The following is a 23282-nucleotide window of genomic DNA, read 5'->3' as shown; positions in this document are numbered from 1 at the left end:
TCACGACTTCCCTTGAGATGAGCACAAGCACGTGTTTCCCTGGGGTCTGATGGCGCTTCCCACGGTTCACGCGAGCTAGGCCTGTGCGAAGAAGGACATTAGAGACAGTAGCAAATGGGACTCTGTGGTCTTTGGGGCTCGCTCTGGGCCGTCTGAGGGTTACCCCATCGGGGCGACAGGCTCAGGAGACCATTCTTTGGAAACTACTAAACCTAGCAGCAGCAGCGCCTGGACTCTGGTCAGCTGGGGGTGACTTTTTTTAATAAAGATTTTATTTATTTATTTATTTAACAGACCGAGATCACAAGTAGGCAGAGAGGCAGGCAGAGGAAGAGGGGGAAGCAGGCTCCCTGCTGAGCAGAGAGCCCGATGCGGGACTCGATCCCAGGACCTGGGATCGTGACCTGAGCTGAAAGCAGAGGCTTTAACCCACTGAGCCACCCAGGCGCCCCAGGGGTGACTTTTTGATTCAGTGTCAAGTCGGGACGTGTGAAGAAGTCAGGCGCAGAGCAGAGGAAAGGGAAAGGGGAAAGCCGCAGGGGAGCGAGAGCAGAGGCGTTCCGTGGCTTCCGTGTGCATGCGAGTCACCTGAGATCTTGTCCAAGATGCAGATGCTAATTCCACGATCGGACGTGGGTCTCTGAGTCACACCGCAGCAAGGCAGGAAACTCAGTGGGAGTGGGGAAGGGCCAGGGCTCAGGGGCCCGGTCTCCGGGGCCCTCCCCTTTCTAGCTGCGGAACTAAATTGCGGGTGATTGGTTCTCCTCTCATGGCATCTCCAGGTTAGGGTTTTCCTGAGAGAAAATAGGTGTCAAGGGTGTGGGACGGCATCCAGTGGCCAGCCCCCATTGCAGCCAGCCCGCTCAATACATGAAGGGGACAAGCTGTGTCTATCCAGTGGCAAAGGGAAGAGAAAGGATTCGGGACTTGTTCACTGAGTGCAATCCCCTTCCCCCACTGCCTCACAGCTTATCTCATGGGCCTGTAAGATAGAGCAGAGGCCGAATGGGCGAGAAAAAGCAAGTGTGAACAAATGGTAGGTGAACGATATATAGCTCCTCTTGGTACTTTCTTGTGATTTTTCCAAAAAGAGAGGAGCCTCAAATATTCCTACCAATTTGTTCTGAAATTAGGGGGAAGAAAACATGGGGGCAAGTGAACACATCCTACAGATCCCAGCAGCTTCCTGAGAACCCTTCCCTTTTGTGTCTTGAAAGATAAGATCTATGTGGTCCCCGTGCCCAACACACGGCAAAAATGACAGCTTGCCAGAAAAAGCATCACCAAACTGTGGGCTGCAAGAGTTAACACACAGCGGATCGGGGATTCTAATCCAGATCCCAAGTCCTGCTAAAGTTCAAGTTACAACTTTGCCCCTGTGCTGCCCGGGGGCCACACTCAGAAAGCAGTATTTAAAAATTATGAGTATTACTCCCCCTGTAGCCATAAAAAGTGACAACACTGTTGCCGCACACCGCACCTCCCCTTTTCAAATCACCACAGTGCACGGGAGCAGTTCACTCTTTATTAAACGCTCGGCCCCGGGTCACTTGGAGCTGGTGTACTTGGTGACGGCCTTGGTGCCCTCAGACACAGCGTGCTTGGCCAGCTCCCCGGGCAGCAGCAGGCGCACGGCCGTCTGGACTTCCCGGGAGGTCAGTGTGGTTCGGCCCGAGTACTGGGCCAGCCGGGCAGCCTCGCCAGCCAGACGTTCGAACACATCATTCACAAACGAGTTCATGATGCTCATGGCCTTGGAAGAGATGCCAATGTCTGGGTGCACCTGGAGAAACAGCAGAACCGCTCGGTTAAGGAGGAGGCTCTGCCTGACGCGGCGGCCCCAGCCCCGGGCTCAAGCTCGGGACTGCAAGGCTGCCTCACCAGCCTCTCTCCGGAGGCCAAGCCACCGAAACAGGGATGGGTTTTTTACTACTATATCCGAGTTAAAAGTTTTTCCCAACTGCAAAAAGTAATGTTATTATGTTCCTCCTAGGAGCCACATGTCAGCATCAATCTTTGGGAAATGGAAACAGTTGCACAGCGTTTGGTTTTCTCCTTTAATGTATCTGCAAAGCGTTACCCCCAGAAACGGACTCCTAGCCGCAAAGCTCCCGGAGGTGGGACTGCCACCGCATCCAAGGGTTTATGCACGTAAGTCGGCATTACCAAATAATGGTCCCAGAGCACGCTTGTGTGACACGATCCCAGCACCAGACTAGGGGTCAGAACACCAGGGATCTGTGACCCTACTGTGAATCACTGCCCAACCTCCAGTGGGGCACTTTTCTTTGTGCCTCTGTTTCCTCCTCTGTCACACAAGCTTTTGAAGTAGGTGACCTCCAATAACCCAAGGGGTAGGGGCCTGATAACAATCAGAACGTGAGAGTGGGCAGACATGAGGTGTTTCCCTCCGAAGGGAGCGGTCACTGCCAATAACACACGTCAGGCCAGTGGTGGAGACAGGAGTGGAACTCGGGCTCTCCCCAGTCTCTTGATGTCACCGGCAGCAGGGGACCCGAGCCTGAACCCCTCGTTGTCATCACATCTTTTTCTCTTTGGGGTTGAGGGGTCACAGTGAGTTTCACAGCCCATGGGTGAGTCCCCCAGTAGCTCTCCCTCACCAGTCTAACCCAGGGCCAACCCTCGCCTCACAGTTGCACCCCAAGGTTAGGTGATGCAGCCGAGCTCACCAGTGCTCCCTCCCACCCCCACGTTCTGCCGGTCGCTGGAGTCTGTCCTCTGCTGCTGCCTTCCGGCCTGTCTATGACAGTGCTGGTCCCAACCTCACCCTGACCCCACAAAAGCATTCCCAGAGACCCAAGTTGTCAGGTCGCTGAAACTGCTACTGGGACAACGACTGGAGACAGACTCCTCGTCTAGGATCTAGTCTCACCAAGGGGTAAGACTCCAGCAGGTGGCAGAGACGCAAGGCAGCCAAGACCATTGTTCTGCCGGCTCCCGGCCCTGGTTCTGCTGAGTGAGGAAGAGGCTGGGAGGCGAGGGTGCCTGGTGCCCTTGACCAGTCGGGTGCCCGCTGATGCCCCCAAATGTCTGTCAGTGAGCCAGCACCGGGAGTAGGCGCTTCTCACAGGTGCTCTGCGAGGCTGGGAACAGCAAGCATCCCTAGTACCCCTGGGTTAAGAGACAGGACAAGCCGAAGTAGGTGACCGGCTTGCTCAGAGCCGGGGGGTGCCTGAGCTCTGCAGCTCTCAGCTCACGGGACTCAGTCGATGCACTGAGCCTTTATGGACTTTGTGTTCCAGGTCTGGGCAGTAGACCAATCCTGTAGCTCCTCGGGGCCCGAGTGCTGTGTGGCTGGAAGGCCTTCCCCAGGACTTCAGCTCACACGCGTGGCTCCGTGCTCCGGCCCCCACTGCTAGGGCTTCTTGTTTGTACCGTACTGGGTTTGGGATTCGATCACCCTTCGGCCCCACACTTCTTACAGTCCTCCCTGTCTCAATTATGTCCCACCTAGTCCCACCCATCATCATCTTGTCCGCCCAAAGCCCCATGAGCTTCTGGGCGGTGGTGGCGTGCTTTAAAGGTCTCCTGCCCATCTCCGGGGCGCGACACACACTGAGCAGTTGTAGGGACCTGAACTGGAGCGAGGCCACCTCGAGACGGGCACGGTGTGCCTGAGGCCACCCACCGCAGTGCCAGGAGTAAGCGGAGTAGGACTCTCTGTCCAGTGCTCTCTCTAGGCTCTTCTGCCAGTGCGCTCCACACACCCGCACGCGCACGCACACCCTCGTGGGCTCCCCGCTCTCACCTGCTTCAGCACCTTGTAGATATACACTGAGTAGGTTTCCTTGCGCCGGCCTCGCCTTCTGGACTTCTTATCACCACGGCCCCTTCGGCCCCCCGGCTGCGGCTGCTGGCCATGCTCCGAGCTCATCCTGCGGCTCCTCCTAACGGCTGCCTCCTGCTCCTTGGGGCATTTTATGGAGTCTGCTGCCCACCAGGTGGGGCTGGGGGCCAGCACCTGGGAGGGAGGGGGCGGGAGGGGAGGAGCCTCGCCCATCCCTGTCCTGAACAGGCTCTGGGCTAATCTTGTAAGAGACGAATGAATGAGCGGCCCTCCCCCAGGGCCCTTCCCCAGCTGACCATCTCCCAGTGGACTACACACTTGGGAGAGTTGCCACACCACCCAGCTGTGCCATGAGATCACTCTGCACCGGCTGTCCTGGTCCTCGCCAAGACTTGAAATGCAGGGGAGTGTCAGGAGGAACCCGAGGCACCCCCCCCCCCCACGGAGCCCGACAATACAGCTGGGGGGGCCGGACTGGCTCACAGCAAAGAGAGTGGAGGCACTAATGAGGGGGCCTAGGGAAGAGAGCTCAGGAAAGAAAAACTGGTGAGGGCTGGGGTGTCTGGGGGGCTCTGTCTGCCTTCGGCTTAGGTCATGATTTCTGCATCCCGGGATCAAGGCTTGCATTGGGTTCCTTGCGAAGTGGGGAGTCTGCTCCCCTCTCTCCCCCCCTCCCTCTGCCCCTCCCCACTGCCTGTTCTCTCTCTCTCTCAAACAAGTAAAATAAAATCCTAAAAACAGAAAAGAAAACTAGTGAGGGCTACAGTAGCCAGAGATGGCTTCATGGAAGGAATGGGGATTTGGTGCTGGTCTGGTGGGAGGGGCACGGTGTAACTGGGGGGACAGAGGGCGGTCCGTGGGGAAAGCAGAGTGGAATCGGTGTGTGCGGAGTGCAGTGCGGCTTGGACGGAAGGCAGAACCGGGGCCGGGGCCAGGGCCAGAGGCAAGCGGCAGGAAGCCACAGGCTGGGAGGGCCTGCTGGGGAGGACATTGGGGCGGACTGGAGGAGCCGGAGCGGGGCGCACTGGGTGCTGTGGGCTCCCGGGGAAGCTGACGGCAAAGGGAAGAAGCAGCTGTTGAACAGAGCGGTTCTCGCTTTGCACCTACGTGTGAACGATACTGCGAGTTAAGTGCTGTGACTACGGAAGCTGGAGCAGCACGAGAAGCACGGGCTTGGGGTGGTGGTGGGGGGAGAGGGTTTCCCAGTCAGAAGAGGTGGGTGAGGGGGGTAGAGACGAGCCGCACCTGCCAGTGGGGTGAAGGCAAGCCCGAGCCGGCCGCGCCTCGCTCACCTCTCCAGCCGCTTCCGCCGTCTGGCTGCATCTTCGTGCCGAGGTTTAAGAGGACCAGGAGGGAATTCTTAAGCCAAAAAAAAAAGCGCTGCTAATTTTAGGCCTTTGTAGAAATATATATAGTGGGCTTTTTAAGCATTCCTGAAGTTTTTGAAATTGGCTTTTTTTGGGGGGTGGCTGGGAGAGGCAAGCTGCGTAGACGACTGATTCTCCCAGTTCTGAAGCCCCGCCTAGCACCCCGAGGATTTCACCGGGGACACCCTGAGGGACTTCAAAGGCAACTGGTACAAACACACCCAGGGTCTCCCTTTCTGAGGTAGCAGGAGCTCTCCTCTGTTCCCGTCTTCCCGGCGGCTCATTTTCAAGACCATTCTCCCCGCCACCCGTCTCTGGGTGCTCGGACTGACTGAGGCACAAGGCGACAAAGGCAGGCCCCTTAGCGGTGGAGTCGGTCTCACTCCAGCCAAGGGCTCAGCCGCAGCCGCTGACTTCCCCTACACGCTCCGCGTTCCGCCTGCCCCGGGCAGCTCCTGGACTTCAGGGCCATCTGAGTTCCTGTTCATCTTTCTTTTCTTTCTTCCTTTCCTTTTTCTTAAGATTTTATTTATTTGACACAGAGAGACACAGGGAGAGAGGGAACACAAGCAGGGGGAATTTGGGGGGAGGTGGGGAAGCAGGCTCCCGCTGAGCAGGGAGCCCAATGCGGGGCTTGATCCCAGGACCCTTGGGATCATGACCTGAGCCGAAGGCAGACACCCAATGACTGGGCCACCCAGGCGCCCCCACTCTTCATCGTTCAAGTTAGAGCACCAATCCTTTCTGGATAGCCGTCACAAGACCCCCCCCCCCCCAAGTTTTGAATCCTTCTGTGTCTCCTAACAAGTCACAATTGAGCATCTGATTTATGCCCTGTCGTGTTCTCTCCTCACTGCTGGCTTCCCCATTAGATCGTGAGCTCCTTGGGGGTTTAAGACGCCATCTGGGACTGGTTTTTGTTTTACATAGTCTTAGACATACTATAATCAGCGCTAAAAAATCATGGCTGTGTATGTTTCCCCACAGGGACGGCTGCTGAGGTGTGATGAATCCGCATCACTACGGCAGCCACCCCCGTGCCTGGTGGACCAAGGCGGCAAGTGCTAGTCGAGTTCAGATCGATCACGCAGAGCCCTTGGCCGGTCAGTAAATTAGGTCATACTAACAAAAATGAAGACCACGGACAGATAAAGTAACAAGACTTCCCGCAGCTCCCCCCGGGAATGGTGGTTCACAAACTTGTTGAAAATGCAGATTCCTGACCATTCCTGTATCTCTCTCACCGCACCAGATGGAATCAATAGGTCGGGGCCGGGCATCTGCACTTTAACAAGCACCACCTGCCCCAAGTATGGGGTACAGGTGGCAGCAAGGGAGCCTCAGACCACTCTGAAAAACGTGTCCCAGGAGAGTGGGTCTCGAGTTCGGCCCCCAGGTGAGCAGCATCGGCAGCACCTGGCAACTTGCTAGAAATGTTTTCATTCCTGGTCTCCCCCAAACCTACTGAACCAGAAACCCTGAGGCAAGACCCAGCGACTGGTGATCTGATGATTCTGACGACTGGTGATCTGATGATTCTGACGTGCGTTGTGAGACCATAGCCTAAGGCACGATTTCAGATCAAAGGAAGGAGAGTTATTCTAGCTCCGAAAGACTCCTCGTCTTAAGTCTACATCCACCCCACAAATCCCCACCCAAGCTCTTGCTGCGGGGAGGGGCGCTGGCGCCGCGGGGAGGAGGTGAGTAAAGGGCCCAGAGACCAGAAAAGGAAGGTAGGGACCATGGCTTCTTCTCTCTTTATTGGACACTTTGTAGATGTCACGCAGGTCTAAAAGTTACACTGTTAAATAATTATTTAAAAACCGACCAGGACTAAAGCCCTGGTCCAGAGCTCCAAACCAGAAGCAGAAAGGAATGGGGGCGGTGGGCTGGGGGGTATCCTCCAACATCACCAAAACCCAGAAAACGAGGACCCTAAGCTCTTCCACAGGCCAGCCCAGGATGTGGGCCCTTGGGCTAACACTCAGGTGCCTCTGGCTGCATCACTATCAGGTCAGTAACCAGCAAGGAGCCGGCCGAAGAGCCAGCTGAGTCCAGACATGGACAAAAGTAACTGGAAGGACAGGAAACGGACAGGTACTGTCCAGCTGTAGATAAGATCACAGAGTGCAGCTAAGGCAGGTGGGGCGGAGGGGGGCGCTGGGGAGGGGTATTGCAGCAATGCAGGAGTGTGGCCCCAGAGGCCCAGCCCAGCCCGGGCAGGGGCTCACACATTGTGGGTCCTCCTGGTGAGCTGGGGCTCTTCGCCCACCAGCTTGGACTTGAGGTGCTCCTTGTAGGCCAGAATGTCTCCAGGCCACTTGGTGATTGTCTGCTTCTCACAGACCCAGATTTCCTGTGCAACCTAGAAGGCAAATTTTAGGCTTAGTAATCCTGGCCAGCACTCCCCGTCCCTGCCCAGAAGACCACTGTCAGGCTAATCCAGGAAGAACCCCCCACCCGGCCCCATATCTAGCTCAGGTTCACCCTCTCGAGGTGCTTTGTGAGGCCGAACCCAGGGTCCTATAGCTAGCAGGTTGAAAGCCTTCCAAGCCAAGATCTGCTGTGTCTCCTCATCTCCATTCCCCCGCAGGGCTTAGATCCTTTGAGAGGCTTCCCTCCCAGCTCCCTTTTCTCCACCGCACCTTTTCCGAAGCTTCGGGGAAATGACCAGCAGCTTTTCCAGCAGTGACTGGTGGTAACCCTTTGACTAATCCAAATCCTCCTCAGTACAATACTATTTCTGTGCTAAAGAATCTTGGGGCAATAGTAAAGCACCCTGCTCTCCAGCCAGCTCCCTCACCGGTTCTGGCTAACTACCAAATGGGCTACCATTCCCAGATCACTACTGAAAATCATGAAGTATTTCTACTAAGAATCTCTTAAGTTTCTCAGAGAGCCATAAAAACTGCTCATCACCCTGTTTACACCAAGACCGTTTCCTACATCCAATAAACATGTATTATGTCCCCCCCCCCCCCCCCCCGCCGCCCATGCCATGACTGTTCTAGCCAAGCTTCTCCCGGACGCCGTCTGCTCTACTCCCGCTCCCGCCAGGGGCCTCACCTGCTGAATGAGTCTGAAGTCATGGCTGACCAGCATCATACCACCCTCAAACTCATTGATGGCATCGGCCAGGGCGTCGATGGTCTCGATATCCAGGTGGTTAGTGGGCTCGTCCAGGAAGAGCATGTGGGGGTTCTGCCAGGCCAGCCAGGCCAGACACACTCGGCACTTCTGCCCATCAGACAGGTTCCGAATTGGGCTCACCTGAGTGGAACCATGACATTCATAGAACCTGCTGTTACTCCCACCACAGAAGCATGCCCCCCCCCCACGCTTCTCCACTAACGTTATCACCATTCTACGAAAAGGGAAGACCCAAGATCACAGAGCGAGATGGTGACACAGCTACCAGTCTCTCGAGGCCTGTAGCGATAAACGTGGAAGCCTGACGCCCCTGCCATTACTAAGGCCATCCTCTTGCTCTCTCTCACCACTTAAATGGTGACTAATTGGAACAATCTGGTGGGTCCTCAATCCAGACCTAAATCCAGGAACTCGTTTTCTAGGTTCCAGTTTCGCTTGCCCTCAAGCACTATGGTTTATCTTGCTGGTCTGGGGCCAGGGCATGTCAGAGACAAGCGAGCTATCCCTGCCCCTCCCCCACAAGATGACATGAACACTAAAATACATATGACCTAGGGCAAAGGAAAGCTAGTGGGTTCTCTTGGATGCTGGAATCAAAGGGAGACACTTTAAAGTAAACAACTTTTGATGTCAGGGTTGTGAGTTCAAACCCCACTCTGGTTGTGGAACCTACTTTAAGGGAAAAAAAAAAAGGGGGGGGGGGTGAAGCGACTTTTGGGATAGCTCCCAACCCCAGGTCACCAGGACAGTGTTCCGGGACCACACAGCCCGATCTCCCAGTTATCTGGGGCTGCTCAGCTGACCTGCTGTTTCCCAGTGAGACCGTATCGACCAATGATCTTCCTCATTTCTTCCTTCTCCTTGATCTCGGGGTAACACTTCATCATGTATTCCAAAGGTGAGAGGTCTAAGTCCAGTTGCTCTTGTAAATGCTACAGGAAAAAAGAACCCACTCAGATGTGCTTGGCTTTCCACTTCAAAAGGAACCCTGCTGGGTTAAATGCTGAGTAACTCTGCCTCTGCCCAGGCACCTGTTCAAGATTTCAGGAGAAGCAGGCAAAAGCTGACTTGGTCTCATGCAGCCCCCTTCCCACAGCCTGGACACCACTCTGTACCCCAAGGCCTGGCCTTTCTTTACCTGATGGTAACGCCCTATCTTGACATGTGAGTGTTTTCGGATCATCCCGTCTGTGGGTAGTAGCTAGAAGGAAGAGAATTAGGTGGAAAGATAAGCACACAGAAAGGGAAACTCGGTCCGAAGCAGACACGGCAGAGCAGGAAAATAAGCATATGTTCACTGAAGATGTCTAACTTCCTAAACAGAATCTAGCCCCCCTCACAGACTGCTAATCTGGCCAAGCTAAAAATATTTAGGAAGTTCCACTGAAACAGATGTTCTCTAGCGAACCAAAGATACATACGACACAGTCTACTCAGTCATGAAATATCTACTACAGAATGCACCACCTGTAAAACAAAGGACTTGGACACACCCACAACATAGGTTTTCTCAAACAAAAACATTATCTCTAAGTGCACATGTTCCTCTAAAGGCTCTAACTGAGAGACAGGAAAAATGTCGGGACGCATGTTTTCTCTCACACTCACACTCACACACTCACACACGCACAGATCCTCCTTCCCTCCCTCCCTCTGAGAAAACAGCTCCAAACTTCAGCACTGCCGGTGACAACAACCCCCACCCCGGAAGCCAGCTCACTGGCCGCCAGAGGCTCACTCACCACCGGCGTGCTCAGCCCCTCCAAGCCTAGTGGCCCGAACCCCTCCCTCTTCCGCACACACATTAAGTACCTGCTCTTCGAAATCCCACACCCCAACTCGGCACCGTACCTCTCCAGTGAGCAGCTTCAGAAGAGTCGACTTCCCTGCTCCGTTGGGCCCCACCAGAGCCACTCGCGTATCGAGATCGATACCAAATTCTAGATTGTTGTAGATGCAAGGCTGAGGTGGGTGTGAGAGAGAAAGGAACACGAGGCTAGGTCACCCACCCATCTGGCTGGTAGATCAACCCCGCCATGTCCCCAGTCACCACCCGAGGAGGTAGGAGCGTGGAGGAGGAAGGCAGCTCTCACAACAGACCCCGACCCTCCACCCACCAACTCAGCTGAGCAGTTTTCCTCCCAAGTACTTGAAGAGGGGTCGCTGTGAGAGCCTGGATGTGGCACCCGAGCTACCACGCCTGAAACAGCCTGTGACCGCATGGGTTAGCAGGCGGGTTCAGCAAAGAGCAGCAGACTCTCCCAGCCAGTTGATGCTTATCTTATAAAATGCACCCCAGCCTCCCGACCACACAGGAGTACTCACCCCATCTTTTGTATACTTGAAGCTCACATTCTGCACCATAATGACAGGTGGAGGAATCTTGCCACACGGTGGGAAATAAAACGACAGTGTCTAGAAAGAGGAGACGGTGCTTATCAAGTTAGGTTGTGTCCTATCCGCCACACCACAGGCCACTAACTTTACCCAAGCGGAGCCCACCTTGTCGCTCACGACCCTCTCTGTCAGTCCCGATGCCATCATCTTCTGTAGTGTTTTCTCCTTGCTCTGGGCCTGCCGGGCCAGCTTGGCACTGCCATGACCAAACCTAGCAATGTAGTTCTGAAAGAGACCACAAAGGGGCTTGGAGTACGGGCAGGTGCCAAACAACTTGTTTTAAATGTGGGGTAAATACTGATGACAACGTCTTCGGACTTCCCGCTCCCCCAAATTCCCCAGATACCCTCATCCAACTCTCCTGGAGAACATGAGCTCAGCTCTACCTTCATGTGTGCGATCTGGTCTTGCTCCCAGTGAAACCTCTTCATCTGGTTCTCCTCCAGCTCCAGCCGCGTCTTCACGTACTGGTCATAATTACCCTGCAGAGAAATGTGCCAGGCAAGGCAGGCAGCTTTAACCTCGCTCCCGGCTCTCAGGGTTTAGGGGGTACGGGATGGCATGGCACTTGGCCCTGGCTATAAGCCCGTGCGGTACGGAAAGAGGAAGTACGTTAACAGAGCATACCCTAACCCAGAATCTGAGCTCTTTCAAACTGTATGCCTCTCACTCTTAGCTTAGCCAGAGCAGGACTCAGAGCAAACCCTCGGGTTAGCCATAAAGACACCCACGGCGCTGGCAGTGGTCCTGACTGTACGGACATCACGAGGCTCACAGCCTTCCAAGCGCACCTCCTACTGCTCCCCACCCTGCTTCAAGGATGAAGCCCCACGTGGGCTACAGAAACTGCACCCAGAAAGGAAGACAGCAGACCAATCAGATTGAGGACCCAGCAAACAGCACAGTTGGACTGTCATGGTTTCTATCTGTAAAAAGTTGGACTCAACCTAAATATTCATCAAAAAGGGCCTGACAGCGCGCCTGGGTGGCTTAGTGGGTTAAGCCGCTGCCTTCGGCTCAGGTCATCATCTCAGGGTCCTGGGATCGAGTCCCACATCAGGCTCTCTGCTCAGCAGGGAGCCTGCTTCCTCCTCTCTCTCTCTCTGCCTACTTGTGATCTCTCTCTGTCAAATAAATAAATAAAATCTTAAAAAAAAAAAAAAAAAGGGCCTGACAAATAAGCTACTAGATAGCTACACAATGAGATATCATGCAATTACTGAAAAGAATGAGGTTACTCCATACGTATTCATGTGGAAAGTAGTATAAGACATATTAAAATATAAAAGCAACCTACAAAAGAGAACAACTATTAACAATACAACTCTGATATGTATACAGGAAATTTTCTAAAATCCTTGCAATCTCTGGTAGGCTATATAAGAAATGATTAATACTCCCACCATGAGTGTAAGATGAATGGAAAGGACTCCTTTCTTTTTTTGAAATACAGAAAATGCAAAGGAAAGGCAGACAAGGGGCGCCTGGGTGGCTCAGTGGGTTAAGCCGCTGCCTTCGGCTCAGGTCATGATCTCAGGGTCCTGGGATCGAGTCCCGCATCGGGCTCTCTGCTCAGCAGGGAGCCTGCTTCCCCCCCCCCTCTCTCTCTCTGCCTACCTCTCCATCTACTTGTGATTTCTCTCTGTCAAATAAATAAATAAAATCTTTAAAAAAAAAAAAAAAAAAAAAAAAAAAGAAAGGCAGACAAGTGGGCTGTTGAGATCCTGACTCCCATTCTTCACGGAAGGCGGGGTAGAAGTGCTATCGTGAAGCAGAGTTAAGTAGTCATTCAAGAAGGCAGGGAGTGACAGGGCCTGCCTGGGCACCATGAGAAGCCCACCTCCTTACCATAAGGCAAACACACACCACGTACACAGGCTGCCAGTCGATGGCCTACAACCTGAGCACAACTGCTTTCACACTAAAATAGAACAGGCTGCAGAACTCCTTGTCTACATCTTTTTATAGCAACAGGTAGAAAAGGGCTACTAAATGTTGGTCTTTTTTTTTTTTAAAGGAGAGCTTTAAGGAGCTGATAAGCACAGAGGTTGCTGTGGAGAAGCTGGGGCCTACTCACCGTGTAATACTTCAGCTTCTTGTTGTGCATGTGAATGATGTTGGTACAGACGCCATTCAGAAAGTCCTGGGAATGGGAGACGAGGACCAGGATGCGCTTAAAACTGTAAAGCCAGAGAAAACCAGTCAGGGAGGTGTGCAAAACTGTGCTGGTTCACAACAGTGGAGCAGAGAGACCCAGAAACCCTTCATCTTTTGCCATCCTTACTCCGGAGCACCCTTTAGATTTTACAGCCCATTCCGGGCTCCCAGCAACCAGCCAGGCCACCAGCGCACAAGCCACTGCCATGACACTTTGATGCCTTTCAGTGTGAGTTTCATCAATCTTCTAATTTTCAGCAGAATGGAGCAGAGATGGTCATTTAACATGGTGGTAAAATAAATGTATGTCCACAAACAAATCCATAAGTGTCTCTAATAGGTGGGTGGGCAGAACTGAACAGGTGCGATAAAATCACTACACTCGGCTGTTTGAAAGATGATACCAAGTCACGGCAGAGACCACTAAGAGCCTGCCCTCAGAGCTGCTACAATATGCCCATTACTCAGCTCTTTAGCCATATGTCACGGTACCATGATCGTAAGTGGGAGTCCCCTCTTTACGTGAGGCATAGAAATATGGTTAAGAGAAAAATACTATCTGAAGACATGTCTGAAGTATGAAGGTGTTGTATTTCAAATGCGAAGAACCAAGAAAGTTAAAGAAAAACAACAGGCATGTTTCAGACTAAAAACAACCAATCAAACGAAATGGCCTGCACTAAAGGCGCTTACCGTTTTTTCAATCTGGCCTCCAACCGGCCTGGCCTCAGTTCCTTTCCCCCCTGCTCTCCTATCCCTGCAGTTTCCAGCCATTCATTTCATTTAGACTCTGCTCAACTCCCCCCTTCCAGAACCGGCCCTCTCCCAACCCCCAGCCCCAGCCCCTTACGTCTTTAATTCTTCTTCCAACCACACGCAGGCATCGAGGTCCAGGTGGTTGGTGGGCTCGTCCAGGAGCAGCATGAAGGGGCGAATGAAGAGGGCTCTGAGGGACAGGAAGGGAGACAGAGCGCCTTCAGTCTGCTGGGGGCTACACAGGAGGACAATGCCTTGCCTTCTACCTACAACCCTGGTCAGGCCTGACCTCAGTCCTGAAATCTCTTCTAGGGTCTCTGCCTTCGAGGAAAGGGGAGAACTAGGAGAGAAACCAGAACTGAGATGAAAGGGCAGAAAATGGGGCTAAGCAGCATGAGGATGGCACAGTTTGAGGACAAGGTTGTAAAAGTCCTTACAAGTCTGGAAAGTCTTTTACACTGAAGTTGATGACCACCGGGAAGACAAAAATATAGAGGATATCAATTATTAAGGCAGAAAGTATTCAAGCTAAAGCTATCTGATGGGGTTGCCAGACTTTAGCAAGGAGGCCAGAAAATGTTCTCTTCTTAGGTGGAATCTCAAGTCGGCAAGAGCAAGGCCAAAGCACCGCTTCCTAGACCTGCAGTCACCACAGCGCAGAGCTTTTTAGAAGTAAGATTTCCGGGCACCAAATGCCAGTATTCCAACTGGACAGATATGAAGAGGAGGCCAGGAAACCTGTACTCCTAAGAGCTCCTCAAGGGAACCAGAGGTAGCTAATCCTCTCTCCCGTGGAGCCATGGTTCACATGGAACGCACAGGCAGCCTCGCTAAAGCAGTGCCCCAAACCTCACCAACTCCCCTGGCAGGGAACTGTGGGGTGAGGGAGCCACCTATTTAACTGGAGACTTTCTGGGGGAACTGCTGAGGGAATGATGGTCTCTACAAACTCACTTTGGGTCCAGGTCATAAGAGGGAAGGACAGAGTTCTTAATAACTGCCTAATATTCTCTCTTTACATAGCAAGGATCAGAAGGACTGAAACACAAAAAAGGATGGGAGTCAGGAAGAAAGAAACGGACCTACTTTACCGTTTTACCTAGGGTTGATCCTAGGACTCCCAAACACTGCCAGAAACCCAACAAAGATCACTTCAGGCAGGAAGCTCACTCATTAGCCCAAGCATACCACCCCCTCCATCCCGCTGAAGTCGTATCTTGTTACTGACCGCTGGCCTCTGTTCTCAAGTTCAACTGGAGTAAGCGTTCAACCCTGAGGGCAATGGGGAGCTACAGAGGGTAGAGAAGGAGGAAGGAACCCACCTGGCCAGGGCAACCCTCATTCTCCAGCCCCCACTGAAGTCTTTCAGCTTCTTGCGCTGCATGGCAGGAGTGAAACCCAGTCCATGCAAGATCCGCGAGGCCCTCATCTCCGCCTTGTCGGCATCCAGCTCTTCCAGTCGCTCGTAGAGCTCCATGAGCTTCTCACACTCCGCTGTGGGCAGTGAATGGCTTGTGAGGCTCCCTGGGCCTTCCCTGGGAGGAGGTCCACCCCCACCCCTAGGTCTGGAGCCCTACCATCCTCGTGCGCCAGCCGCTCGGCCTCCCGCTCCAGCATGGCCCGCTCCGTGTCGACTTCCATCACACACTGCAAGGGTGTCTTGTCACTAGGGGGCATCTCCCGAGTCAGATGGTAGATGTCAATGTGCTCAGGGATGGGCACTTCCCGTTTCCCAATAGCAGAGAGCAGCATGGACTTTCCTGAGGAGAGCGGGCACAGAAGGGGAAGAGGACACTCAGCACGGGTCGGTCTGAGTCCCCTCTATCCGTCCCTCCACTCCAGCCAAACCATGACCTCACCATTTTGTTGAGGCCCTTCCTTCCTTCCTTCCTTCCATACAGTCAGAGCCTACTATTAATTACCCCCACCCCCGCTGCTTTCTGGGGCTGCCTTTCCAACATTCCTCCAGTGCGGGTCCCACCCCTCCGTGAAGTCGGTTCACCTACAGTGGCCTCACACACCACCACCGCTGCCCCCCACCCACTTCTCCAGCACCTACGGTCTGTAACTCCTCCTGTGGTACTTACCACATACTGCTCTGTACTGCTAGTTCCTTTTCCCTGGACATATGTGGTCTCCCACCCATACTGTAAACTCCTTGCTTTGCACATAGCTGGTGCTAAGTAAATACTTGTTGAGTGACAGGCGAGCCAAGGAGAGACACCTCCCACCTCGCCTTCCAAGGGCCTCACCAATTCCATTTAAGCCAATGAGGCCATAACGGCGGCCTGAGTTCAATTCCAGTTTGGTGTCACTGAGCAGCTCTTGACCATGAAAGGTGAGGGAGAGGTTGATAATGTGGGCGTCGGTACTGTTGGGGTGAGAGGCAAGGACACCAGTGACAGCTCGAGCAGCAGCTTTCTTCATCTCAAAGTCCTCTAGCTCCTTGGTCAGCAAATCCACTTCTGCGTACAGAAAAGAAGTTTGGGAAAAGGGTAAGACAGACCCCGCCCTTGCACTCAAAGAGCATTCAGACAGCTCAGTTAGTAGAGAACCAAACTTTTGAACTGAGCGTCCAGCGTTCAAGTCCCTGTTTGGGTACTGGTGGTCTCTGCCCCTTACTTAGGTGACCAAATGTTATCATACGAAGGCCAATAACGCTGAAAAAGGCATGCCCTGCAGGACCCGGGTTCAAGACCAAGTGGAGCTCACGCAGATGTTTCACAAGATTTACAGAGCGCATACGCTGTGTATAGATGTTTACAGAGCGCATACGCTGTATATAGATGTTTACAGAGCGCATAAGCTGTATACAGATGTATCCTAATACCCTCCTTTCATGGGCTATTTTTTCCCCTCACAACTTGTTCTTTTAATTCTAACACCTCTTGTTAAGCAACATAAGTGCATGAGGGGAATGGCTCGAACTCCCAATTTTCCTTCATATATATGTGTTAAAAGAGTCATTCCTCAAACCCAAAAGAAATCAGGAACTACAGAAGTGCAATTCTCTTATTCCACGATCTAGTGGAATTCCGTATTTCACACGTGCTTGTCAGCAGTGGAAAAGGGACCAGTGTGAGGAAACGCATAAAGAGATCAACACACGCAGAGCTAAGGCTGGGATAACCAGAGGTTCCCAAATCTGGAGGGTTTCAGAGACGCAAACTGACCACGAGCTGTTGTGCCGCTGTGGTTTTTTCTGGCATGAGTACATCTTTAGCCTGGGAAGAATGATTAATATTATTGGCTAATCAATGTTGAGTTTACTCTGTGCCCAAGACTGTGCTGTATCATCATTCTCCATATAACTTAAACTCTTACAACACATTCTTACAACACAATTACAATTCTTAATTCTTAGGGTATATACTTATAATATCTCTTTTATAATGAAGAGGTTAAATTACACAGCCAAGGTGATTAAGGTATATACTTATAATGTCTCTTTTATAATGAAGAGGTTAAATTACAGAGCCAAGGTGAAAAAAATCTAGTTAGTAAAAACAAACAAACAAACAAAAAAAACCCCAAAACCAGTTAGTGACAGAGCCAGAATTTGAACCAGGTGATCTTACCTATGTCACTATAGTACCTTTACAGAAAGGAAAGTGCCCTTGAAGTATTATTTTTTTTAAGATTTTATTTATTGATTGATAGAGTAAGAAAGCATAACCAGACAGAGCAGCAGAGGGAGAGGGAGAGACAGGGTCTCCACTGAGCAGGAAGCCCGATGTGGGGCTCGATCCCAGGACCCCGGGCTCATGACCTGAGCTGAAAGCAGACGCCCAACCAAATGAGCCACCAGGTGCCCACTTTGAAGTATTATTGAAATGGACAGAAATGGGAGCAAAGGGAGTCCTGGTAAGCTTCTTCCAAAAGAGAGTAAAATTATTTATTTACCTTTTTGGGAAGGAGTCAGGAATTACACATGAGGTAACACTACTATGGGAATTTTCTGATTTTTTTTTTTTTTTTTTTTTTTAGTTTTTGTTATCCTTACCTATGTGCCCTTAGTGATTTTACAGAATCCCTGAATGCGAGAAGACTATGTGCTTGTCCTCAGGAGGAATAAAGATGAGGTAGAGGGAACGGAGACAGCTCCTTCCTTGGGGACAGCAACTCCGAGAGAGGGGGCGAGTGGTGGTTAGTCTCAGGCCACTCCATTACCCCAACCTGTTAGGTGATCAGTAGTGCTGGTGCCATTACGCACCCTGGGGCTAACCCTGCTCTACCTTCAAGGAGTCAACACTGAGGGCACAGACTGCTCCTCTAGACAGATGGCAGGCACTCCATATCCACCTCAGCTCCCGGCACAGTGTGTTATAAATAAGTGCTTGATGAACACTTTTTGAATGGAGATCAAAGTTTTTGTTTCCACTGAGTGAAGGAACTTTCAATCTCTTTTCTATGTGGTTGAGTTATCTGGCTTCCCACGACTCCACTTCATGACAATCCCTATTCTAGATGCTGCGTAAGGAGTTGTTTATGATCTAGATCAGCAGTTAGTGAACTTTTTCTTAAAGGGCCAGATGCTAAATATTTCAGGGTTTAGGGGCTAAGTGACAAAATCAAGACATTTGAAATGTAACCATTTTTTAAAAAATGTAAAAAACCATTCTTAGCTTAGGAAGGGGATAGCTTAAAAAAAAAAAAAAAAGGCCAACTGCCTGTTTTTATAAAGTTTTACTGGAACACAGCCACACTCATCATTTGCAGAGTGTCTGTGGCTGCTTTCCACTACAATGGCAGAGCTGAACAGCTGCAAGAGACCATATGGCTCACAAAGCTACAAATATTTACTATCTGCATCTTTACAGAAAAAGTTCGCTGATCCCTAGTCTAGAATTCCATCTGTTCAGGCAAGAGGAAAATCAAAATTAAGGGAAAGCCATATACTCTTTTCTCTTGACCTCTTTTAGCTTACAGCATCTGGGATCTAAATCACCTTCCAAGCTTCAAAAGTAAGAGACTTAAAACAGACCTCATTTTCCTAGCCCACAGCATCCCAGGAAACACTTGCCACTTAAAGAAAAGTGAGAGCACTGAAGAGATGGAAAAGGGATTCTGGAATAAACTTCATCCAAGAGAATACTACAGACTTCACAAGAAGTCCCTCTCTACTCACTCCTCAAACAAAAGGCCCAGCTGAACTCCAGTGTCTGTTTTGAAGAGTGTCACGTTCTAAAGGTTAAGCTGTCAGAGGTCACTTTCTCTGGTATTTATTTTGATCTTTCCATACCTTAGTACCTAAGACAGACTGTGTGACAGTGGCAATCAGTAAAGGTTGGAGGATGATGACCTGGAACATCAAGTAATCTCAAACTCAGGAGAGCGGACCGTCTTGGGAGAGGGAGCAGAAACGACATGGGTCCCTGACAATAAGAAATGTTTGAGGAGGATTGGAAAGAAAACCGATGTCACATTTCAGAACAGCAGCTGCCTGAGGAAGCAAGGTGAAAACCAAAGCTCTCCTATAACTGAGCTGGGTAAACCACAGCTGGGCTCCCTGGAAATCCTATTTTCCCAGGGGCAAAAGTGAACAAGAAACTTGTAATGGGAACCATGGACGACAGTCTCAAGGAGGATTCACTTTGCTACTTTTCCAATTCAGCCAGAGAGAGCTGATGACAGACACTGCTTCACCATGGTTGCCTGGAGGGGACCCCACCTCTCTATTTTAGAGATCACAACTCAGCCTCCTCATTCATTCCCATCATTTTCAACTTGGCAATCCTCCACTACACTGACCGGGAATAAAGCTTCCATGTGGCCTGATCTTACCGCACCAGCTTTCTCCCATAATTCTCATTTTGGACACAATTCCTACCACTCAATTCTGTCTTCTCAATCACTTTTCTCTCTCCCTTTTCTGAATTCCTATCTGTGATGACTTGTATTAGTCATTTTGCTCTCCTCTTCAAACATTTACTTAGTATCTCCATCTGCAAGGTCAGACCTACAAAAAAGTATTACCCAAGAAACATGATCCCTGCACTCAAAAATCAAACGATTTAGATGAAGAAACAGAAGACACAACATAAAAAATAATACTACACGACAGCACAGGGGTATAGTGGATGGTACTATTTTAAAGGTCAGGTTTGATGGGGAAAGTTCTGCTATCCTGAGCTGGGCCCCGAGAGAATGTCAAACACAGCTAGCACAAAAATTGTGGTATTAGAACTTAGTGTATAAGGGCAAAAATGTCATGGCTAGGCAAAGGACAACAATCATCTGGTTGGACCAGGTCTGTTTGGGCAATTTTCAGAGGGGCAGGAAAGAAGGCTGGGACGAGACCTCCCAGGGCCTGGAAAATTCTGTTCATGTCTCCCCAGCTGGGCTGTAAGTTATCAGAGAGCAGACAGTTCAAAGTACATCAGTATGTAGCACGGTGTCTAGCACTCCAGACGTGCTCAATAAATACTTCCCGAAGTATAAGTAACAGAAAAGCATCTTTTCCCAGGAAAAATCCAAAAATGCAATTCATAAGCTTCCCTCTTGGTAAAGTTACTACCCCTGGAAGGACAGAGGTATGATGTGGCAAAGAACCTGGCACACTGACCACCATGTGTTAGAAATGGAAAGTGAGAAAAGGGCAAGGAACTGACCCCCTTCTCAGGCTTGCATGCACAGCACCAAGAGAGCACAACAGCATACGTGTGTTTGCCACTAGGTATGGGAGAACCCAGTGTTCGGTTTTCCTGATCAAGAACAAGAGGGCACAAGCTCCAACTCTATCAGTCTGGTTCACCATGAAAAGTCTGGTGGCACCAGATACATTTGTCTCCAGTGCCCGCCGGCATCAGGATTCTGACTCCAGCCTGGGCATCCATTAGTTGTAGCAACCATCCCAGGAACCCACGTCTCCCTCAATTCACCTGTGGTCTCTCGGCCATTGGCCTCATTTTTCTCCTCTGCCACCTGTGGTTCTGTGACAGTGTCCCCGTTTTCTTCGTGTCCCTTTCTGGGCCGCTGTCGTGCTTTGGCAGCTTCCTTCTTTTTGGCTGCCTTCTTCTTGGCCAGGTCAGAGGGCATGGTGATGAACCAGAGGGGCACGAAACTGTTCTTACAGGGAGCCTGAAGAAAGGCAAACACCCCCCAAATCCTGAACTTGTGGTAGAATGCCTGGGCCCTGCTCCATCCCGCTCAGGAATTTTCCTCTCCAGCTTCGGACACCCTGCTCCGCCCTTGCCCAGCCGCTCCAAATTGTGTGAGGGTGTCTCAAGCCAGTTCGGGTCCTGGGCCGCTCTTCTAATCTTAACATCTCTTCCCTGCGGCTTTGTCCACCAGTCCTCACGGACTGCCTCCTTCTGGAAACGCTCCTCCTCTCGGGGCCTCCAGTTAGGGACCGGGTTCTGCCCCCTCGGCAGAGGTTCCCGTCTCCGGTTTCCCACAACTTGGCGCTCGGCGCTCCAGCCGGCCGCCTCGCTTTCCCGGGCTTCCTCCTCCCATCTGCCTCATTGCTCCTCTCCCTTGTCCCCCTCCACACCGCCGAGCCGTCGGGCCCAGCTTCTTCCCGGGACGCACTCCTCTTCCCCTCGGTGAGTCCCCTCCGGGTCTCCTCACTCGCCACCCCCGGGACTCTCCCCAGCCCCCGCCCGTCAGCGTCTCTCCCTGGGCCCTTACTTCTCCTCCGCAGCCTCCACCATCCCGACCCCGTCCCTCCTCCCTCTTCTCTTCTTCCCTGCCCCCTCACCGGCCAGCACCCTCCCCCCGGCGCCCCTTCCCCCAACTCACTGGGCCTCGCCGCTCGGCCTCTGTCGCAACAGAGCTGCTCCTTGGGCTCCTCCGCGTGCGGCCGGCTCACCAGCCAATCACGGCATCGCGCGGCTGTCGGCGCGCTGCCGCGCAGACTCCTGGGAAATGTTGTCCTCGAGTTGCGGAGGCCAGGGCAGAGACGTCTTCTGAGAACTACCGCCTATCGCAGGGACCTCGCGGGCTCGCGTGACGTCATCAGGATGCGCGAGGATGGGAGGGATTAGAGTCCCGGAGCCAGCAGCCGACCTGCCCACTTTGGGCCCTGGAAAACTGCGACTCCCAGACTGCTCCTCGGATAAGGGGCTGGGCCTTCCAGGCTTTACCCCGCCTCCCAAAATATATGATGAGTTCTGTGCCGATACTGTGTTTATAGGGCCGCCCAGCCGGCTCAAACAGCGGGGCGAGCGACTACACTTCCCAGCATGCATCGGGCGGGAGTGGGTCGAAACAATGGGGAGAGGAGAGGAGGGAGGCGGAGGGAGGAGGAGGAGGAAAGAGGGGGGAAGAGTGAGGCGACTGGGACGAGAGGGCCGAGGAAGGAGCGTCACGACGGAGGTGCTGCGAAGAACAGAATTCCTCTTTGAAAGAAAGACGTCCTCGTTTAATGGAACCGAGATTTTAGCTGCCAGTCCAGTGCTAACCACACTTCTAGAGGGTGCCGAACGTTGTCGCCGAACGTTGTCGCCGAACCTTGGCCGCGTTGCCCCCACACTCCAGGATGGTTAGGTTCCGTCAAAGCCGTGTAAGTCTGGTGGTAAGAGCTCTGAAGTTTAAAGAAAAACAAAAACCAAACAAAAACATCTTTCCTGAGTTGAGCTGTATCACCTGGTAGGTTTGTAACCTTGCCTTTTTTCTCTTGAGTCTTACTGTTTAAAATCCCTCACGGACTTCTCATCGCCCACACTGTAAATCCCAAATTTGCAGCCTCAAATCCAAGGCAGACCTTTTGTGATCCCTGTTACTTCTCCAGGCTTCTGATTAGCGGCGCCCCACCGTCAGTGACACAGCTAGAGAGAGGCAAATGAAGCTTTTAGTCCCTTTGAGCACGTTCTCCAAAAGTGCCAGCGCATTCTGCAAAAGTGCCCCCCACCCCCGCAGTTAAAAAAAAAAAAAAAAGCAGCTAACTCTTCTCACCATGGAACTAGTTTTCCTCCTCAAACTTGATGTTCCACTAGACTCTACGTGTATGTCAAGTAAGCCTTGCTATTTCATGCTTTCACACCTTGAGGATAGCTTTTTCTAGAATATCCTCCACTAATTAAGTGGCCATTATATGTCAGGCTCAGAGCTAGATGCTGGAGTTCTAATGGAGACGAGTTATTCCCTGACCTCAGGGAGCTCACAATTAAGAAGGAACATTTATTTTAAAAACTTTTTAAAAAAATCTTTTATTTATTCATCAGAGAGAGAGAGCTCCCATGCTCACAAGCAAGGGGGGAAGTCAGTCAGAGGGAGAAGCAGACTCCTGGCTGAGCAGAGAGCCCCTGCAGTGGGGCTCAATCCCAGGAACCTGAGATCATGACCTGAGTCGCAATGCAGACCCTTAACCTACTGAGCCGCCCAGGCACCCCTGCAAAACCTTTCTTCATGAAGCAGAGAAGTTATATATGGTTGTGGGTTACATAAAATCACTCATCCAAGCACTTAGCCTCTTGGGAGTACTGCCGACAATATGCTTCCCTCTCCCAGCCTCATTAAAATGTGTGGTTACAGGCAGGTTATGTTAGAGAATGAACTCTCTAAATGTTAGAGAACTAACATTTATTATGCTCTTACATTTATGCTATCCCATTTATCCCACCCTCCAAACTCTGAGGGGGGTATTAACATTTTGCATATTAGAAACAAAAGCACAGAGTTGTTAATAAGACAACACTTCTGGTAGG

The 23282-nt window shown here is 51.7% G+C and overlaps 2 protein-coding genes across 6 annotated transcripts; both read right to left on the bottom strand.

The window, feature by feature from the left end:
* Positions 1 to 1516: 1516 nt before the first annotated feature.
* H2BK1 (H2B.K variant histone 1) lies at positions 1517 to 5122 on the bottom strand. 4 transcript variants are annotated; one of them, XM_082693496.1, is made up of 3 exons: positions 5054 to 5094; positions 3770 to 3982; positions 1517 to 1783 (listed from the first exon to the last, which is right to left on the bottom strand). In XM_082693496.1, exons 2-3 carry the CDS (start codon positions 3893 to 3895, stop codon positions 1547 to 1549), a joined length of 363 nt encoding a protein of 120 aa, XP_082549622.1. In that variant the 5' UTR covers positions 3896 to 3982; positions 5054 to 5094; the 3' UTR covers positions 1517 to 1546. The 4 variants fall into 4 exon arrangements, with proteins under 4 accessions (XP_082549622.1, XP_082549620.1, XP_082549621.1 ...); XM_082693495.1 differs by having other exon boundaries at positions 1523 to 1783; positions 3770 to 3928; positions 5054 to 5122; XM_082693497.1 differs by lacking the exon at positions 5054 to 5094 and adding an exon at positions 5101 to 5112 and having other exon boundaries at positions 1523 to 1783; positions 3770 to 3928.
* A 1787-nt stretch (positions 5123 to 6909) lies between these two features.
* On the bottom strand, positions 6910 to 21490 carry LOC309845459 (ATP-binding cassette sub-family F member 2). 2 transcript variants are annotated; one of them, XM_082693466.1, is made up of 15 exons: positions 21376 to 21490; positions 20517 to 20715; positions 15888 to 16100; positions 15213 to 15395; positions 14958 to 15129; positions 13730 to 13825; positions 12800 to 12902; positions 11109 to 11204; positions 10828 to 10947; positions 10651 to 10740; positions 10177 to 10287; positions 9464 to 9526; positions 9129 to 9257; positions 8242 to 8445; positions 6910 to 7540 (listed from the first exon to the last, which is right to left on the bottom strand). In XM_082693466.1, the coding sequence occupies exons 2-15, from the start codon at positions 20671 to 20673 to the stop codon at positions 7403 to 7405; spliced, it is 1875 nt and encodes a 624-aa protein (XP_082549592.1). In that variant the 5' UTR covers positions 20674 to 20715; positions 21376 to 21490; the 3' UTR covers positions 6910 to 7402. The 2 variants fall into 2 exon arrangements, with proteins under 2 accessions (XP_082549592.1, XP_082549593.1); XM_082693467.1 differs by lacking the exon at positions 21376 to 21490 and adding an exon at positions 21265 to 21358.
* Positions 21491 to 23282: the final 1792 nt, after the last annotated feature.

The sequence above is a fragment of the Mustela nivalis genome, assembly GCF_964662115.1.
Source record: "Mustela nivalis genome assembly, chromosome: 12".
In the NCBI taxonomy this organism is placed as follows: Eukaryota; Metazoa; Chordata; class Mammalia; order Carnivora; family Mustelidae; genus Mustela; species Mustela nivalis.
This window is presented reverse-complemented; position numbering and strand designations above follow the sequence as displayed.

What these genes read in the sequence shown, in the direction of transcription:
- LOC309845459 (XM_082693466.1), bottom strand. Translation starts at nt 20,673, where the DNA reads ATGCCCTCTGACCTGGCCAAGAAGAAGGCAGCCAAAAAGAAGGAAGCT. An exon ending in ATGAGGGTTGCCCTGGCCAG is followed by an intron (nt 13,826 to 14,957) that starts GTGGGTTCCTTC and finishes CCTGTCCCTCAG; the next exon opens with AGCCCTCTTCATTCGCCCCT. An exon ending in TTGGAAGAAGAATTAAAGAC is followed by an intron (nt 12,903 to 13,729) that starts GTAAGGGGCTGG and finishes CTGGCTTTACAG; the next exon opens with TTTTAAGCGCATCCTGGTCC.
- H2BK1 (XM_082693494.1), bottom strand. Translation starts at nt 4,021, where the DNA reads ATGGGCGAGGCTCCTCCCCTCCCGCCCCCTCCCTCCCAGGTGCTGGCC. An exon ending in TCTACAAGGTGCTGAAGCAG is followed by an intron (nt 1,784 to 3,769) that starts GTGAGAGCGGGG and finishes CTGTTTCTCCAG; the next exon opens with GTGCACCCAGACATTGGCAT.